At 42.1% G+C, this 11961-nt stretch overlaps 1 protein-coding gene across 3 annotated transcripts; it reads left to right on the plus strand.

Moving 5' to 3' along the window:
• Positions 1-2459: 2459 nt before the first annotated feature.
• Positions 2460-11498, plus strand: SMUG1 (single-strand-selective monofunctional uracil-DNA glycosylase 1). 3 transcript variants are annotated; one of them, XM_043964889.1, is made up of 4 exons: positions 2460-2581; positions 6807-7096; positions 8695-8814; positions 8968-11498. In XM_043964889.1, the coding sequence occupies exons 2-4, from the start codon at positions 6818-6820 to the stop codon at positions 9223-9225; spliced, it is 657 nt and encodes a 218-aa protein (XP_043820824.1). In that variant the 5' UTR covers positions 2460-2581; positions 6807-6817; the 3' UTR covers positions 9226-11498. The 3 variants fall into 3 exon arrangements, with proteins under 3 accessions (XP_043820824.1, XP_043820822.1, XP_043820825.1); XM_043964887.1 differs by having other exon boundaries at positions 8695-11498; XM_043964890.1 differs by lacking the exons at positions 2460-2581; positions 6807-7096 and adding an exon at positions 7108-8124 and having other exon boundaries at positions 8695-11498.
• Positions 11499-11961: the final 463 nt, after the last annotated feature.

Here is an 11961-nt window from a genome sequence, read left to right on the forward strand (position 1 = left end):
AATTAATAAATACATAGGGATTACAACAGTGGAACACCCAGAGAGGCAGATTTCAATTGTATTGAGTATCTCATGCTTCTTACTCTCTGTTTAAAAGTCCTCCTTGAGTGCAATCTACCTCACTCCTGCTGCCAGAGAGGCTAAGGGAAGGGGGTACCTATAGTCACACAGGTAGAATTTAAATTCAAGTCTCTTTCCACTACACCAGGTCTCCTAACTTCATGTTTCCCCTACTATTGTATCAAGAAGTCCTTTTAACCTATTTCTGATTGCTTACAGCCTCAGAGAGCAGAGAAGAGGAAGGGGCGGGGTGGGGGGGGTGGAGAATGGAAGGAGGGATAGAATTTGGAATTCAAAACTTTAAATCAAAATTTATTATTTTTTTTAAAGTCCTTTCTAATGTCTGTTATCAATCCCCTCCATTGCCAGATGATGCTTATTGTCTCTTACTCTGTCCTTGAGGGAAGATGGGAGTGAGTAAGCTATACTTTCAAACCGTTCAGAGACTGGGGAGAGATACACAGTTTCTTTTTTTTCCCCTTTCTCCCTCTAAAATAGAAAGTACCCACTAAACCATACATAAGGATCCCTGCAGATGGCATATTGACTTAGAAAACCACATACTAACGTTATCTGTGTTCTATTCCATTTTAAATTAATTTTGTTAAATATTTCCTAATAACATTAATATGGTTCAACCACCCCCAGGAGAGTTGCTGACAGCATGTTTGATACTTCTGGTCTACAGTTTCAAAAGCAGCAGAAAGGTCAAGGAAAATGAGGACTAAAAAAGCAAACATTGGATATAGTGATTAGATCAGAAAGAAAGAGAAATAGAGACAGAAACACAGGGAAAAAGTAACTGACAGAGTAAATCAATCGAGTTCTCCTTCTCCAGCCTTTGATTTCTATCCCAAAGATGCACAAGGGGAAAAGATGGGGAATAGGAATGACCCATAAAATTTTCTGTTTTTAAGGAAGGAGGAGGCCAGTCTGGAGTCAGTTGCCCGTTCCACTCTATCGTGGTGTAGCCTATATATCTCTAACGGAGACTGAACAAACAAGTCGGGATTTAGGTCTTGACTACCAGAGTTTATGTTACTCAGAGTTGTCTCCTGGCTCAGCTACCTAGAAAGTGTGTCTTGCTTTTCATCATGGGTATGTCTAATTTACAGACAATGAGGAAAGAACTCAGAAGAGAGATCCAGGGACAGGAAGGGATTATTAAAGGAGACCTCTGAGGGGCGGCTAGGTGGCACAGTAGATAAAGCACCGGCCCTGGATTCAGGAGTACCTGAGTTCAAATCCGGCCTCAGACACTTGACACTTACTAGCTGTGTGACCCTGGGCAAGTCACGTAACCCCCATTGCCCCGACAAAAAAAAAAAAAAAAGAAGACCTCCAGGGGAGGGCTTATCCAATATGGAGACTGGGGTGTTGACAGTATGACCTTTAAAGAGTGTAGATCAGGGGAGGGAGGAATCTTTGACCTTTATGGGTTTTAAAATATATGTTATGGGGCTAGGCTTTTACTGGACCTGTGCCTCAGTCTTCCTCTTTGGGGTAGGTGGGCACAACAACTTGCCATGTGAAACAATTCTCATCCCTCACAAGAGAAAGAGGGAGAAGATAAAGGCAAATTAGGAGGAGGAGTTAGAAGAGAAGAAATAGGGGAGGAGGAAGACAGAGAGAAAGACAGAACAAGGCAGAGATGGAGACACAGACAGAAAGAGAAAGTGACAGAAACAGAGAAAGAAAGAGAGAAAAGGAAGATGGTTTTATAATCTAAAAAACAAAAGCCTGGGCCTAAGAAAGGGTATCTGGCTTGAACGTAATAGATCAATCAACAAGCATTTGTTAAGCACCTGCCATACACCAGGTATTGCGTTAGTCTCCGGGGATACGGTGACAGAAATGAAACAGTCTCTACTCTCAGGAAGCTAAAGGGAGGGGGGAAACAGCATATACATGTACAAGTATATACAGGACTTATACGAAATGTATACTGTACAAGGTAGTTTCAGGAGGGAGGTCCTGGCTGCTCAGAGATGGGCATGAAAGAAGGAGATCAGGAAAGTCTAATGTAGAAGCTGTCATTGGAGCAAAATATTGGTAGAACCTAGCGATTCTAAGAGGTGGCGATGAGGAAGAAAGCATTACAAGAGAAAGGGAAAAGGAGGGAGGAGAAGTGAGAGGAAATAAAGTAACGAAAGAAGGGGAAATGGAGAAATGAAAAGAGGAGGGGAGGAAGGAAAAAGAGAGGAGAAGGGAGAGAAACAGAAAAGAAAGGGAGAGATAAGAAAAAAAGAAAGAAGAAAAAAGATTAAGAGAGAAAAAGAAGCGGCAGGTGAGGAACGCAGATAAAGAAACGGGTAAACTACAATCCCCAGCATGCTTTGGGTGGTGGTGGTGGGGCGCAGGCTTTCGAGGAGTTGGAAGCAGTTGTCTGCAGCGGAAGTGCTGAGTTGAGCTGGTAGTCTCCTCCCCAGCCCTGCCGTCACGGTTCGCCTCACGGACTACATCACCCAGTGTCCTCCGCGCAGATCCGAATCTTCCTGGAAAGCGAGGGCAGGAGTCCCAGGTGAGAGCTAGACCTTTGTTTTGGGGGGGGGGGGGGGGCTGGCTTGCGTCCCTGGTGCGAGGCGGTAGAGGAACCAGGGAAAAATTGAGGACATCTCTTGGGAAGGAGAGGAGCTAGGAGTCGGGGACCTCTGTTTTGCCCTGGGCTCGTTGGAAGCCAAAGCAGGGGAGATAGAACTTAGAGTGCGGGGTAGGAGGGGGAGAAGGAAGAAGCTGGAGAAAGAGAATTGGACCCGAAGTCTAGAGAATTTGGTTTTGATCCTGGCAGGCCGCTTAACCTTCCTGAGCCTCAGTTTCCTCATTCGTAAAATGGAAATAGCTCTTTGCAAACGTTAAAGTGTTGCAGAAATGTGAACCAGTGTCATGGGAAGACCTAACCCTGGGCCCACATTTCATGTGGAATGTGGCCCGTGAGCTGAACAACAAGGAGGTAGAAGTGAAGAGAGTATCCCAGGCATCAGGGAGAGCCAGTGCAAAAGCATGGAGATGGAAGATGAATTGTGAGGAGCAACAGCAAGCAGGCCAGTATGGGTGCTCTACAGGTGCATGAAGAGAAGAGTAAGAAGATTGGGAAAAGGCGATGAATTTGTCCATCATATAAGGGATGTGTAAATAGAAATAATACGAAGAAAAACAACTTTGACCCACTGAAGAATTCTGATCAATTCAGTGAACAGCCGTGACTCCGGAAGACTTGATGAGGGAGCACACTTCTTACCTCTTAGCAGAGATGATGGATTAGAGGTGTAGAATGAGCATACATTTTCAGACATGTATAGTGTTTTGCTTCACTATATTTGTTGGGGGAAGGGATGTAGAGAATTGTGATGGGAATGTGGGTCAGTGGTGAAGATAATAAAAAAAATAGAAGTAAAGTTTCAGTGAAACAAACTATACAGAGAACAGAAAGAAGAGAACATCAAAGCCAGTTTAATACAATAATGATAAATTAATATACACTTTTTAAAAACCCAAACTGGATAATAGAATTTTACAGCTAAACATATTCTGTTCTTTGTATATGGAAATGTTTTTTGATATTTAAATTCATAATAGAAGAAGTTTTGTTTTGTTTTTTAAGTTTAAAGAAGACTGGAAAGATAGGAAGAGGCCAAGTTGTGAAGAGTTTTAAATTTTGATCCTAGAAGCAGTGAGGAGTCACTGGAGTTTATTGAGTAAGGGGTGATGTGGTTAGACCTATGCTTTAATAAATTCACTTTGGCATGTTACCTGTGTGAAGACTTAGAGCCAAAAGAGGTTGAAGCAGGCCTACCTGGACAAAGTGCTACTTCAACATTGTTTGGGTGCAAGAATTTTTCCAAATTGTGGGGAAGGAAATTTGGTTAAGGGAGCACCGAATAGAAGGGACAAGCCTTTGGAACTGAGGGGCTAGGCCCCTGCCGGTTCTTGGGTATAGGAAGGAAGCTATTAAGAAGAAGGTCATTTAGGGAAGAGGGCAGGTTGTGGCATTAATGATGGAACTGGCAAGACAATCCTGAGATCTCTCCTCCCAGATCTGTAGGGCAATATGTTAAGGGCTAAAATTCTAGCTAAACTGTCTAAAATATCTAATGAGTGGTCGCCAATAAATTATAAGCTTTAGCAAGAGTTAGACTTTTAAGCATTTATTAAGGAGAATAAGAATTTGGTAAAGAGAGAGAAAAAGGCCTAGATTTCTATCTATTAAAGGGAGAGCACATTTCTAGCTCCCTTCTCCACCAGAGTCCAGAGGAAAAGAGCCCGAGACTGAGCGCCAGTCTCTTCCTTCCTCCTCCCACTAGCCCGCGTCAGGAACTGACGCCAAAGAAAAGACTCCTGGTCTTGCCCTCAAAGACCTTCGCTTCATGGGTGAAACTCTTCTACAGTAAGTCTCCAGCAGGTGGCGTCATTCCAATCGTTACAAATACATCCATTCCTTTTCTTTCTTTTTTTTTTGGTGAGGCAATTGGGGTTAAATGACTTGCCTAGGGTCACACAGCTAGTCAGTGTTAAGTGTCTGAGATCGGATTTGAACTCAGGTCCTCTTGAATCCAGGGCCAGTGCTCTATCCACTACACCACCTAGTTGCCCCATCCATTCCTTTTTCAATTGACTACTTGAACTCTCTAGGCCATTGTTAACTCTTGCAGCCATCATCAGGCAGAGCCAAAACAGAGAAAGAAAATTGTAGACCAATTTCCGTAATGAATATTGATGAAAAATTTTAAATAAAATATTAGCAAGGAGATCACAGTAATTTATCACCAAGATAATACACTATGACCAGGTGGGATTTATACCAGGAATTCAGGGCTGGTTCAACATTTGGAAGACTATCAATATAATCGACCACATCAAACTAACAAAACTAACCAAAATAACTTGATTATCTCAATAGATGCAGAAAAAACTTTTGATAAAATACAGCACCTATTCCTATTAAAAACACTAGAGAGCATAGGGAATATATATATGGAGCTTTCCTTAAAATGATAAGCAATATCTACCTAAAACTTTCAGCAAACATTATACATAATGGGGATGTTAGAGGCATTCCCAGTAAGATCAGGGGTGAAACAGAGATGTACATTATCACCTCTGTTATTTAATATTGTACTAGAAATGTTAGCTATAGCAATAAGAGAAGAAAAAGGAATGAAAGGAATTAGAACAGGCAAGGAGAAAACAAAACTTTCACTCTTTACAGACGATATGATGGTATACTTAGAGAATCAACTAAAAAACTACTTGAAAAAATTAACAATTTTAGCAAAGTTGCAGGATATGAAATAAATTCACATTTATCATCAGCATTTCCATATATGACCAACAAAGCTCAGCAGCAAGAGATAGAAAGAAAAATTCCATTTAAAATAACTGTAGACAATGTAAAATATTTGGGCGTCTGCCTGTAAGACAAAGCCAGAAATTCTATGAACACAATTACAAAACAGTTTTCACACAAATAAAATCAGATCTAAATAATTGGAAAAATGCCAGTTGCTCATGGATAGGCCTGGCTAATATAATAAAAATGAAAATTCTACCTAAATTAATTTACTCATTCAGTGCCATAACAATCAGACTACTTAAAAATTATTTTATAGAGCTAGAAAAAATAATAACAAAATTCATCTGGAAGAATAAAAAGGTCAAGAATATCAAGGGAACTAATGAAAAAAAATTCACAGGAAGATGGACTAGCCATACCAAATCTAAAGCTCACTTCACTCAGCAAGTGGCAGTCATCAAAACTATTTAGTACTGGCTAAGAAATAGAGTGGTGATCAATGGAATAGGTTAGGCACAGGAGACAGTAGTAAATGACTATAGTAATCTGTTTAATAAACCCGAAGACTTCAGCTTCTGGGATAAGAACTCACTATTTGACAAAAACTGCTGGGAAAACTGGAAGACAGTATGGCAGAAACTAGGCATAGACCAACATTTGCACCATATACCAAAATAAAGTCAAAATGGGGACATGATTTAGATATAAAGGGTTATACCATAGGTAAATTAGGAAAGAATAGTTTACCTCTCAGATCTATGGAGAAGAGAAGAATTTATGACCAAACAAGAGACTGAGAATATTATGAAATGCAAAATGGATGATTTTGATTACATTAAATTAAAAAGGTTTTGTACAAATAGAAGCAATGCAGCCAAAATTAGAAGGGAATCAGAAAGCTGGGAAACAATTTTTATAGCCAGTGTTTCAGATAAAGGCCTCTTTTCTAAAACATATAGGGAACTAAATCATACATAAGAATGCAAGTCATTGCCCAATTGAGAAATGGTCAAAAGATGTGAATAGGCAGAAATATGTTTAATGTGATTGTACATATATAACCCATATCAAATTGCTTTCTGCCTTGGGGGGGCAGGGGAAGGGAGGGAGGTAGAAAAATTTGAAACTCAAAATTTTAACAGAACAAATGTTGAAAACTATCTTTATGTGTAACTGGAAAAAATAAAATACTTTTAAAATTGAAAAAAAGGAAAGGAAAAACATTTTAAAAGAGGGGGAATTTTTTCTGTTGCAGTAAATTTATTGGCAGTGGAAGTGGGCAGATAAGACAGTGGTACAATGGGAAAAATAAGTCAGATGGAAAGGAGTAGGAACAGTTTTACATGGAGGCCAAAACTTTGCCATGTTTTCTTCAGTATGATGAGTGATTTGGGGGTCTCTCTCTCCCTCCCTCTCTCTCTCTCTCTCTCTCTCTCTCTCTCTCTCTCTCTCCCAGGTGATATCAGCATGGCCAAGCTACTGACCTTCCCAGAGGATTCTTTACCTTCCTTGCAGAAGCTTCCCAGCACTCCTTCCAAACTAGCCCAGGATTTCCTGGAGGAAGAATTAAGACTGAATGCTGAGCTGGACAAGCTACAGTTCTCAGAGCCTGTGGGCTTTATTTATAATCCCTTGAAATATGCCTTGGAGCTTCACCAAAATTATGTTGCCAGATACTGTCAAGGTCCCAAGGAAGTGCTGTTTTTGGGCATGAACCCAGGGCCCTTCGGCATGGCCCAGACTGGGGTGAGGGAGTCAGGGAGGTAGGGTGTGGAGGGGTGAAGCATTGGTGATTCAGATGCCTGGGTGGTATGGGAGAAACATGTACATATATGAACCAGGTAGAGAATCTGTGAACATATATGTGGCTGTGGGGTCCCTCACTCCCTTTGCAAATATTTGTCACCTTAGGTATTCTCTCTACTTCACTGATGGTTGAGAGCAAACCCTATTAATAGGTTTCCATTTCACCCTTTTTGTCCACTAATTGCCCCTGGAAACCTTTCCTTCCACCACCTCCTAACCCTTCCAACCCCAACCCTGTGCTCTGATTTCTGTCCCCTCTTAGGTCTGGAAAAGAAAAAGGGAAAAGGAGGAAAGACATTTCACCCCTTTCTCCTTCCTGAGGGGGAACTTTGAGAAAGAACTCAGTTCTTTTCAAAGAGAAAAAATAGAACCCAAATAGGGAGGGATGGAGGTAAGAAGCAGAAGGGAATATTGAGGTGAGCTCATATTTCTGGATCTCTCTTCTGGACTAAAGAGAAGCACAGTAGTCAGTGCTGGGAGGTCAAAATTACTACGCATTTTCTAGGATGAGTAAATGCCCCCTGAGCGAAGGGATCACAGTCATATGAGGGTATGATTTCTAGAGCTCCTGTCTTGATCATTTTTATTGACCCCAGCTAATGATGAATGACTATCCAGTCACCCGGACAGTTGGAGAACAGGTTGTCTGGGTCCCAGGAACTGCGTGGCTCCTCCTATCCCCAACTTCCTTTATTTTCCTCCACTGTAAAAAATGCATTTTATTACAAAATGCATTTTATTCCAAAAATCTTATAAATAAGGTCTTGCTTTTTCTTCCCATCCTTATTCCCTCACCCACCCTCCTCTGCCCCCCACTTTGGAAAAAAGGTTTCTTCTGAAAAAATAAAACTTCAGATCATGTGGGAATTATGCCACTTACAAATTCCTTCGCCTCCTTCTCCTTGGTCCTTGCTGTTATATCTGGGCTCCAAAGATCACAGTGCAACAATGGGAAGAGGAGGCTGCAGGTAGATATATCTCTCAACTTGCAGTAATGAGTTCCAAGACACTAGAGGTTTGGGAACTAGGAGGGAACTCAGGCAGGAGGGACCAGTTCTCAAACACACACACACACAAACACGTGTATGTGTATATGTGCCCATATATTTATGCATACAGGTATGTGTATACACACACACACATACATACATATGCCACCCATCTTCATTTTACATCGAATCCTAATCCTGGCTACTTGCCTGTTTCTTTCCATAGGGCTTTTCCCAGCCTTAGGTCCTAAGTAACTTTGATGCAGTCCTGTCTAGGACTAAGGATCTCAAAATACTCTTAGACTGGTATTGTGCCAATTCCTAGAAACAAAAATGGTGACAAGAAGTGTAGAGTGTCCTGGACCCTTAGTTCTTGTTGGAGGTTGGAGTAGAAGAACCAGGCAGTTCCTAGAACCTAGTCAACTCTGCTTCCAAACGTTTTAGGTGGGTGGATAGAAATCTGAGCTTAGATTCCTCAGGAAGAGTGGAAAGGGGAAATTATACCATAGCCTCAGTATTCCGTCCCTAACCTTGTCTCTCTTTCCACAGGTGCCCTTTGGGGAAGTGTCTGTGGTCCGGGACTGGCTGGGCATTGTGGGAACAGTGTTAACCCCACCCCAGGAACACCCCAAGCGACGTATCCTGGGGCTAAAATGCCCACAGTCAGAGGTGAGTGGTGCTCGCTTTTGGGGCTTTTTCCGTGCCCTCTGTGGACAACCTGAGACCTTCTTCAGACACTGCTTTGTCCACAACCTATGTCCTCTTCTTTTCTTGGCCCCTACTGGGCGCAACCTTACACCTGCGGATCTGCCTGCCAAGCAGAGAGAGCAGCTACTGGCGGCCTGTGATGTTGCCCTTCGACGCCAGGTGCAATTGCTGGGCGTTCGCCTGGTGGTAGGAGTGGGGCGGCTGGCAGAACAACGGGCTCGCCGAGCACTGGCAGACATCATGCCTGAGGTTCAGGTAGAAGGGCTCCTGCACCCTTCTCCTCGAAGCCCACAGGCCAACCGGGGATGGGACACTGTGGCCAGAGAACGACTGAGGGAGTTGGGCCTCATGCCTCTGTTGACAGTTGAGTGAAGTGCCCAAAATATGCCCATTGCCAGGTTGAAGACAACAGGGAAAGCCATTGTTCCCAGGCATCGAAACTCATCCTTGGACATGCAAAAGACACTATACCGGCTGGGCTGAACATACATGTAATAAGGTGCTATTTGTATATGTAACATCCTGACCAGATCCCATCTAGGGAGCTGGATGATGTTTACTTGAACTCTTTATACTGTTTTAGTTATCACACTATTCTCCCTTCTCCTTCAGTACTTCCACTCTCATTTGGGTCCTTCCTCTTTGGGCTTGGTACTCACACACTACAGGGAGTTGGCAAGTAGATGCTTTCCCAGATAACATGATATCTTCTGTCTCTTCCTCCTTCTTGGTGTTCTGGTTAAGTGACTTATGGAGATGATATTGGCACCTACAGGGGACTAACTTGCTATTCTCAGAAAAAGGTCCTGACCAGAAGCCATGCGTCTCTGTAGGAAACTTTGGTCTTGCCCTTTTAGGACATGGATATGAGAATTAGGCATCAGTGCAAAGGAGAGATCGAGGTTAGACTTGAAGAGGACTCCCTGATCCTTGAGGGTTGGAGGCACTGAAACGCACTACCAAGAGAAGAGACATCTCTGTTCTTGAAGACCATTTATAATATGAGATACCCTCATATTTATACTTTGTGATAAGAAACTGCTCTACTCAGGTGGATCTGTTGACCTCTAGAAAAACTTTTTTAACCTGAAAACTTCTGGATGCATTAAATTTCTAACCCCTCTTAACTGTGCCCTTTTTCATTTGTCTCTGTCTTAAGTTTAGGCTCCTCAGGAAGTCTATTATTTAGGGTTAAGGGAAAGAGTGTATAACAGACTGACTCAGACTGGTCCCTGTTAGTTTTAGGTTGGATGTTGAAACAAAATGAGACATTCAAGTCATTCAACGATTAACAAAAAGAAATTTCCTTAGCCATAGCATAGAAAGGATATTGAACAAAGAAACTGCATCATTTAGCTTGGGTAGACTTGGCCCCTAACCCATCTGGTCAACAGAGCCAAGTAGTGACTCAGGTGTCCTTGAAACATCTGCCAAAGTCTGAAGGACCCTAACTCCATGAGGGTGGGTCTTTTCTCTTAGGTCATCACAGGATGCCCGGTCAGTATGGCAGAGGTGCATCAATGGAGATGGTGTTTGAGCCTTAGCCTCCTGGGCCAATTAAGTCTTGAGATAGCTTTCTTGTATTTTATGGAAAGAACTAACTAAACATATGGGTGGTAGATGGAGGCCCTGGTAGATGGTAATCCTATCACAGAGACCCTAAAGGGTTCTCTTACTCACCTTCTGGAAATCATAATGTCCCTATTAAAATCGTGTCTAGTACTTGGGAGACAAGTCAGGAATGAGTGTTAAGAGACACTTGAATCTTCATGTGGCATCCCCCTCCATCCCTCTAGTGAAGACTAGGAATTCAAGCTAAGTCCTGGGTTATTTTTATACTTGCCAGAAATAGGGGGCAGTTGCCAGAAATTGGGAGGTGTTGAAGTAGACCAAATTTGAGCTACCATCCCTTGGGACTAATCTCTAACTTTGAAAAGTAATCTGGTGATAGCTCCTATGTGCTGCTAATTATTATATGAGAGAAGTTAGTGGCTCTGTTTGCAAGGCCAAAAAAACATAACATAATGGGTAAATTTTTATTGAGAACCTGCTAGATGTAAAACAGTTTCAGGTGCTATGGGGAATACAAGATGAATAAGTCATGGTTTCTCCTTTTAAGGAGCTTAAAATTCTTGATATTAGACATGTGAAATATAATGTGGCCTAGTTGGAGGACCCTTGGACCACAAGTCAAGAAATCAGAAAGAGGGGGCAGCTAGGTGGCGCAGTGGATAGAGCACCAGTCCTGGATTCAGGAGTACCTGAGTTCAAATCCAGCCTCAGACACTTGACACTTACTAGCTGTGTGACCCTGGGCAAGTCACTTAACCCCCATTGCCCTGCAAAATAAAACAACAAAAAAAATAAATGCTAGAAAAGAAATCAGAAAGATCTTACACCTGACTCCCATTCCAGCCTTCATCTGTGACCTTATCAACTGAGACTCTGGTTTGTGGGAACCAGCAAACAAGAGTACAGAATAAGGGTCTGTCTGGGCATCAAAATCCAGAATCCTAGCTCCTGGCCTTGGGACTCTCCTGGGAGAGAAAGAAGTATCTTCCCTAGGGAATGAATGAATGAATGAATGAGTGAGTGAATGAATGTGAGTGAGATTTTCCCCATCCCTTAGTTATAAGTGATTTAATTATGATAATAATCAGTATAGTAACTGAAAATTGTGATTTACTATATTTAGATATCTTATTTTAATTGTATTAGTAGATTAAGTCTCTCTTCTTACTACTTAATAATGTCAGATGATACTTTCCAATGTCAAGCATTAAGTAATATCAGAAGATACAATAGTCAGCAATACTATATTTTAGAAACCACGAGTGTTATTCTTGACTCAGAGGGGGTCATGCAGCTCACCAGTGATATGCTTGGAGGCAGCAAGGTGGCACAGTGGATAAAGCACTGGCCCTAGATTCAGGAGGACCTGAGTTCAAATGTGGCCTCAGACACTTGACACTAGCTGTGTGACCCTGGGCAAGTCACTTAACCCTCATTGCCCTGCCAAAACAAAAAAACCCAACAAAACAAAACTAGTGATATGTTTGTCTAGAAGGGGTCATGCAGTACAATTATAACCCTGTTGCCACAAGAAGA

This window comes from Dromiciops gliroides, chromosome 5 (genome assembly GCF_019393635.1).
Source record: "Dromiciops gliroides isolate mDroGli1 chromosome 5, mDroGli1.pri, whole genome shotgun sequence".
Lineage (NCBI taxonomy): Eukaryota > Metazoa > Chordata > Mammalia > Microbiotheria > Microbiotheriidae > Dromiciops > Dromiciops gliroides.

Excerpts from the sequence above, each read along its gene's own strand:
- SMUG1 (XM_043964887.1), top strand. The coding sequence starts at position 6,818 with ATGGCCAAGCTACTGACCTTCCCAGAGGATTCTTTACCTTCCTTGCAG. Across the intron at positions 7,097-8,694 it reads TCGGCATGGCCCAGACTGGG|GTGCCCTTTGGGGAAGTGTC; the intron begins GTGAGGGAGTCA and ends CTCTTTCCACAG.